This window comes from Capsicum annuum, chromosome 3, assembly GCF_002878395.1.
Source record: "Capsicum annuum cultivar UCD-10X-F1 chromosome 3, UCD10Xv1.1, whole genome shotgun sequence".
In the NCBI taxonomy this organism is placed as follows: Eukaryota; Viridiplantae; Streptophyta; class Magnoliopsida; order Solanales; family Solanaceae; genus Capsicum; species Capsicum annuum.
In genome coordinates, this window is record NC_061113.1 from 57,841,456 (window position 1) to 57,849,571 (window position 8,116).

At 30.8% G+C, this 8,116-nt stretch overlaps 1 protein-coding gene across 1 annotated transcript; it reads right to left on the reverse strand.

Moving 5' to 3' along the window:
* Window positions 1-3,929: 3,929 nt before the first annotated feature.
* Window positions 3,930-7,892, reverse strand: LOC107865408 (3-ketoacyl-CoA synthase 8-like). The gene is made up of 2 exons (XM_016711679.2): window positions 7,554-7,892; window positions 3,930-4,400 (listed from the first exon to the last, which is right to left on the reverse strand). Exons 1-2 carry the CDS (start codon window positions 7,890-7,892, stop codon window positions 3,930-3,932), a joined length of 810 nt encoding a protein of 269 aa, XP_016567165.2.
* Window positions 7,893-8,116: the final 224 nt, after the last annotated feature.

Below are 8,116 nucleotides of genomic sequence, written 5' to 3' on the forward strand. Positions count from 1 at the left end.
TGAGGCAAGAAAGCCGTGATAGGGGAGTATCCAGAGTAGAGGCGTTGTTTAAGGAAAAAGTATCCATAGTAAAGGCGTTGTTTAAGGGAAAAGTATCCAGATTACCATGCTAATAGTGACCAAAGAACATGTTATTTAAGAATAATCTAGTATATAGTAATCTAAATTGATCATATTTTGTTATATATATGATTAAAGGGAATATTTTGAAAAAACATCATATGAAAAATGAATACTTATTTATCTGACGAAATGGTAGATAAATTCAAAATACTTGTTTTGTATATACTTAAGGATATAGAAATTGTAGATATAAGAAAAATCATATTGGAAAAAATATTTGATAAATATTTTATGACTGGAACAAATTATATACCACACCTACCTACCTACTCTTACAAATACTTACATACCAAATCTACACATCAACCATGATAAATTACGTATATTTAGAAAATTAGAAAATGGATATGAAAAATATACAATTAATAGAAAAACTAATGAAAACAAATTTAGAAGAATATATGAGAACTAAAGATATAAAATATATAGAATTCATTAATGAAAATATAGAGGAATTATTAAGATTAAAACATACAACTAATACATACTATGATAAAGCAATTAATTACTAGAATCCAATTCCAAGTTATTCGTAGAAACCTAAGCATAATATGGATAATATGACAAGATATATATCTGATGAAACTAAGATACTAGTTTTATATATCATAAAAGACTTAGAATTAGAAGACATAAAGAAAATAATATGGGAAAAAATATTTGATTATGAAGATGAGTTACTAAGTACTAATTGGATAGAAGATAAATTAGAAAATATAGATTTCTATGGTAGAAATTATTATTCAGATAGTTATTATTCAGATGGATATTATACAGATTAAAAATGCTAGAATATATTCAAAGAGTTAGAGAGAAACAAAGTTGGCTATACGAAGAAATTAATTATAGAAACCATCTTAGAAAAGGAAGAGAACAATTAAAAAAAAGATTAATTTGGATAAATAAAACCATAAAACAACTAGAATTAAAAGACAGTTTAGAATATGATTTAGACATGGAATTATTCATAGATGAAAAAGACAGAATAATTAACGAAATAGATAACCTATAATTTAATATCAGATATAGTACAATTAGAATAAATTATTACAAAGAAATTTGTAGTATCACAACTACTTTAGGATAAAATGATAGACTATGAGTATTTAAAATATTGGAGACAAGATATGGAAGAAATAAGATTAATAGAAATACTTATGAAAGAGAATTTAATTGAATATTTTAGAACCAAAGATATAGAATTATTAAAATACCTCCAAAATAATATACAAGAATTACAAAGACTAAGAGAAAAACTAAAGAATATTACAGTAAAACATTTAATCAAGTAACATCCAATCACCCCCAAGATATGAACATTAATAAAATTAAAATAAATAAACTAAAAATAAAAATGATTAGAGAAGTTAAGAAATATCCACGTACAAATAAAAATAGATCCATTGGACTAATAATAGATCTATTTACCCAAGTTATTGAATTCATATACAATAACCTATCAACATGTCTTGGATAGTAATGCTACAATGGCTGATACAGAAGGCAAAGGCAGAAGCCATATGGACCATCTGATCAAGCTCTTCTATGTAGAATTCCTATCAACATATCTTGGATAGTAATGCTACAATGGCCGATACAGAAGACAAAGGCAGAAGCCATATGGACCATCTAATCAAGCTCTTATATGTAGAATTTACTATACACATAGTGTTAATTAAGAGGAATATTCAAGTCTAATTTATTTGTGTATTATTAATTTCAGCATTACTAATGCAATATACTCAATGGTATATTTATACACCCTACTAAAAGACACCTTGTAGATTTAGATGATTCTTACTATTTGGAGGCAACGAATAGGTCCGGGAATGCTTCTATTGCGCTAACATTCACAGGGAACTCATGAATTTCGTGCACTAGGGATTGATCTCATTGTGATCAATGGATCGAGTCGCCTTCCAAATTACACTGCTACATTTGAAACCTGACCCAAATGCGATCTTCTATAATGTATCTGTTTTTCACTCTGCCTTTTGCTTCAGTATAAGCCACTTCATACCAGATCGAACAGGTGGAAGTGTTACAGAACCTGTACAGAGTCATTCTAGAAGCTTCTATTTTTTCATCACTAAATCCCAATTTCTTTTGCAAACCATCCAGCATCGATTTCCACCGATGTATGGGAAGAAATGATAGGTTCGAAATCGAGAGCACATCATGCGAAAATTTATAGTTTGCAAACCATGGAGAAGATAAATCAGATGTCAAATAAAACAATACAAAAAGCATAAAATTATTACTCCCTCCATTCCAAATTATGTGTCGCCATTTGACCGGACACGATATTTAAGAAATAAGTATTGACTTTGTTAAAGTTATAAATTTACCATTCTTAAAAAAGGAGTAATAATATTTAAAAATCAAGTGGAACCAATTTTAATTGAAAGAGCAAATAAAAAAAGGAGTAATAGCATTTAAAGTCAAGTGGGACCACTAAGGGTAAAATTGTAATTGTGTTTTTAAAAACTTATCAAATAAGAAAAGACGATATTCTTTTTGGGACGGACCAAAAAGGAAATGGCGACACATAATTTGGGATGAAAGGAGTATATGGTTTGGCCAATTGGCCTACATATAAAATCTAATATTAAAAAGCATAAAAACTAATTAAGACAAAATCTCCCTCTAAACAAGAATCTTGAAACGACTACATTGTAGATACTATTGTATTGTTGTATGAGAAGGGGGTCTTCAATTTATAGAGTTTCAAAACGTTTTCTCCAAGAAAGAGGTTAGCTAAATATGAAAAAGTTTTATATTTTTCTTTCAAAAAAAGTAAAAGTAGTTATGATATTACTTTTATTTTCTTTCTAAGAAAAGTAAAACTTAAATTTGTAAGAAAATCATGGTAAAAATCCTAACAAATCTCCCTTTTTGGCTTGATTTTCTAGCAAAGTAATCTTGATCTTCCTACTTCACACGATCTTCATATATCACTACTGTTTATCATGATTAAAAATTGATATAAGTTAAAAATTAGAGTCCTATGTATAAAAAATAAAAGGATAGGTTGATATTATTTGAGCATTGTGTTATAAGGAAACAAGGTTGAAAGTGGAGTCTTGTGCATTGAAAGTGAGCACAGGTTAAGAGTGAAGCTCATGCGTTAAAAATAAATACACGAGTTGAAAGGAGCTCAAGCATTGAAAGTAAGCGGGGGTTGAAAGTTGAAACCCATAAACATGGATTGAAAATTGATTTGGTTTTAAAGATGGATTAGTAGCAAGATTGTTGAAATTTGGTTTAAAACTTTTTCTCCCTATGTAGTTTTTGAACTTTTATTTTGACAAAAAGGTTCATTATTGCCAAATTGATTGCAACTTTGATCTTAAATTGTTAATCAAACCATTGGATCTTTGAATCATAGACTCTGATATCACTTGTTGGGTTCGAAATTGAAAGGGCGTTATGCGCAAACTTATAGTTTGCAAACCATGGAGATGATAAATCAAATGACAAATAAAATATTACAAAAAACATAAAATTATTATATAGTTTGGACAATTGGCCTATATATAAAATATAATATTAGAAAGTATAAAAACTAATTGAGAGAAAATTTTTCTCTAAACAAGAATCTTAAAACGACTACATTGTGGATACTATTGTGTTGTTGTATGAGAATGGGGTCTTCTATTTATAGAGTTCCAAAACGTTTTCTCCAAGAAAGAGGTTAGCCAAATATGAAAATATTTTATATTTTCCTTTTATAAAAAGTAAAAGTAATTATGCTATTACTTTTATTTTCCTTCTAAGAAAAGTAAAACTCAAATTTGGTAAGAAAATCATGGTAAAAACCCTAACAAGAAGTGATCTATGGTTTTGGATAAATAAAGATTATAAGGCTCCACATTGCTTCTCAAGAGAAAGCGTCGCACTATAAGATTTATGAAGTAACAAAATTTTTCAGATAGAGGAAGAACTAGGGGAGCAATAATGGATATGTTTAATCGTATGGTTTTGATAGCCGCGTAGAAGAGATCTTTGTTGATTGTGATTCCTAAATGTCCTTCGACGTCTTCTTCCATGAAAATATAGTTGTAGGAACGATCATTGTTCGAGGTTTGAGAACGGATGGTGCGGATGAACTCATACTTGGAGGTATTCTGATCTGACGGTTTGTTGGAGAGGAGAAAGGCGACCCCAGCAACGCGGAATATGCAATTGCTCAACAATTTTGACCGATCATTTCCCTTGTATACGTTTTCTGTGAGGCTATCGGTACTCACCAGTAAAGCATAGGAATTACCATGTATCTGCAAAACAAGACTTAAGTCATTGGCAAACACTTAAAGTTAGTCTGAAAATTCACTTAGACCCCTAAATTAAGGCATGTACCTATCAGACACCTTAAGTGCTAAAATTGATACCTATCAGACACAAAATGTTGATTTAGCAAGGAGAGTGTTGGGCTCGTGAATAGTATAATAAATAATATTTTATTTTTTTAATTAAAAAACTTATATTTAAATTATTTTATTAATATAATTTTTAATTATCCTAATATTTTAATTTATTTTTTTTAAAAAAAGGAAAAATCCCCCCACCCCCAATTCATCGTCTTCTTCACAACCCCCCTTCCTCATCGTCTTCAACCCCCCACCCTCCCTGTAGTCGTCGCAACTTTTTCCACTCCTTTAGCCGCCTTCTTTTCCATTCAAAGTTTTCAAAGCCGTTGGCGGAAAATCATGGCCTACCGGTAAATTTTTCTTAGAAATTCTGAGTCCACAGAAAACAGAGAAGAAGATATTGTGAATTTCTTGATCCAAGAACCTATTTCTTGTAGAAAATGGAGAAGAAGATGGAATTACATTATGTCTTCATCAATTACATTAATTGTATATATACACTATTCCATCAAGAAAAGCTTCAAACCAAAATCCAGCAAATCAGTTAAAAAATCTAATAGTATGCAGAGTTATCAACTAATCTAAGAGAAAATGAAATACAAGAAATAACATTAGAGAAAAAAAAACCCAGAGAAAAGTTAGTAAAATCATCATTCAATCTTCAAAAGGAATCAAGAAACAACAAATCTGTCAAATTTATGAAAAGAAAAGGGAATGAATCAAACTGTGCCACGAAAAGGACAAAAGCAAAAGAAATTAGGAATACAATCTAATAGCATAAGAGAAAATGGAGAAGAAGATGTTATGAATTTCTTGATCCAAGAATGAACTTCTTGCAGAAAATGGAGAAGAAGATGGAAAAGCGGGGGGGAAGGGGGGGAGGGGAGGGGAGGGGTTGGGAAACCAGTTTTAATTAATTTATTTTTTTAAAAAAAGGTTTAGGTTTTGGTTGAAAATGGAGAAGAGAATGGAAGGGGGTAGGTTGGGGGATCAATTATAATTTATTTTATATTTAAAATAATTTTTGGACCCACACAACACAAAATGTGTTTTTTAACTTATAGTCTTTTTTTTAAAGTCGTTTGCCACGTATCTTTTTCTTATTGGTCAATTTTGCCACATCATTCGAGTGTGTTACCGACACTCTACCTTTTACTGATTGTGTAAAAAAGGCGTGATTGGATCCAAATTCGGGTGGATTAGGGGCCTGATAGAAACATGCCTTAATTGGGGGTTTAAGTGAATTTTTGCGGGACAACTTTAGGTGCCTCGCTAAATTGATAAACAATAAAATTTTATTTAAATTTAATCTCTGTTATAAGGAGAAGGTATAAAATATCATAGTTCCTTTAATTTCCAAACAGTACTGATCGAGAAAGATTGGCCTTCACTTTTTCAAGAAACAACAGTAATTTGCGATCACTTTTTCAAGAAACAGCGGTAATTTTTCATATTATTTACTTTTAGAGATAAGTCAATTATTATTAAATTTGATCAGTTCAATCATAAAGAATTTTAGTATTGAATTCATTGCATTTTTTAAAAATTTTGAATTTAGATTCAATACATGTCAAGATTTTGGTGAATTACACCACATATATCTGTATTTGAATGAACATGTTAATCCTCATAGATTTTTGAGTTTAATCACTACGAATTTTAGTATTGAATTCACTTAGTTTTAAATTTTGAATTTAAACTTAATACATGTCAAAATTTTGGTGAATTATACCACATATATCTATTATTTGAATTAACATGTTAATCCCCATAGATTTCTCAATATGTGCATATTTAAAAGCTACACGAAGAATACTAGTAAAACTACCTATATATATGTTTACAATTGAAATTGTTAGGTGGGTTGATCTGTACAATTAATTGTAACCCGTATTTCACATTTTTTTCCTTTTGCTTTGATACATATGGGTACAATTAATTGTATAAAACTGCCAATTTTCTCCTTTCTCTAACCATTGTACGATGTGAGGTTAGAATTACCCCAGAAAAGAAAGTATAGAACCAATATTATTGGTCAAGCCATCCGACCTTTTAAATTTCTTTTTTTCTAAAATATATACAGGCTACATCCTACAGATAGTTGGAAAGGTGTAAGGGACCAGAGGAAAAAATGATTTATTCAACTAATATACATAGCAGTGCAATTTAATCGGATAGCAACAAATTTAGTTTCTAAATAATGACAGGTTTATTAAGAAGAGTTGCAAGTTATTGTAGATCAATAGAACCTGATAATCTATAATAATTTACAGAGTGCACAAAACTAAACTAGCAAAGAAAAAAAGCATGAAAAAGGGCAATTAGCGGTGTGTTTGGTATGAAGGAAATATTTTCTTAAAAATAAGTGGTTTTGTATCAAGCAAAAAATTATTATTTCAAGAGCATTTATATGTAATCTAACAAAATTCGATGAGGATGGAACGGGGTGGAGAGTGGGATTTCGGGATAGCGAGAGTGGGAGAAGGTCAACTAGTGAGGGTTGGGGATGCTGAGTGAGTTAGGAGGAGACAATGAACTTTAAATGTTAATTGTGAAATTTATTTTTCTTATTTTCATTAGGAAAGTTATTTTCCTCATTTTTATGTTTTCTAAAGAAAATATTTTCTGAAACATTTTGTCCGACCAAATATCCGTTGTCCTCCATCCCAAACATACCCTAGATACAATTTAGAGCATAACCTTGGACAAGTCCAAAGGCCAAAATGAAACAAGTCGTAGATCCTACAGGTTTTGAAGCTGTGTGCATCAACGTAGGGTACAATTTCACCAGTGGGGTTAGGTTATTATATTACGACCAAAAAAATATCATGACATATTTTGAATCTCAAGTTTCAAATGACTTCATGCTTTCTGTCATAAACTTTATGGTTGAACAAAATAAAATTAATTAAAATGGAGGAAGCAAACGTCAAATTAAATTATTAATAGTACTCCCCACTTTTCAAGTTAACATAACAAGCAAAGTTAGTTCAAGAAAAGTCTATATAGCATGAAGAACGGTAATCAAATTAGATTATGCAGTAGAGAGAGCAACAAAACCTTGAGCAGATTTTGGACAAGGCCTAAGGCAACAAGACCAGCGGTGCATTCCATTCCAGTAATATTATAGGTGCGGTGTTCATGTCTCAGGTTGTAACGCCTCACTATGACACTGGAAAGTGATGGCATAATATTGAATACACCACAAACAGTAACCAATATGCTGATATTCTCACATTGTACTCCAGTTTTCATCAGAAGTTCATCTATGACTCCGAACACCGCCCTCTCCACCACTTCCATAGCAGCTTCCGCGCTCATATCTGTAGGCTCTTTTAACAAACCTTTAGAAATGTACGTATTATCACCTAAGCCGCATCGTTGCAATATTCGGTCCATAAACACCAGTGTCTTCTTTAAACTTTAAACCTGATCTCCTGCTTTTGTCTATAAAGTTTTGTCTACAAATTTGTGTGGGATTAAAATAGTTAAATAAAATAAATAAAAAAATAAAAAGGAAATTGGTGTTCCAACATGCTTAATGTGGTGACATGAATTTGAAAGTTGGTGTTGCAACATGATCGAGTTGGAAGTTGGTGTTGCAACATGATTGAGTTGGAAGT

Excerpts from the sequence above, each read along its gene's own strand:
- LOC107865408 (XM_016711679.2), bottom strand. The coding sequence starts at position 7,892 with ATGGACCGAATATTGCAACGATGCGGCTTAGGTGATAATACGTACATT. Across the intron at positions 4,401-7,553 it reads TTGTCCAAAATCTGCTCAAG|ATACATGGTAATTCCTATGC; the intron begins GTTTTGTTGCTC and ends CTTGTTTTGCAG.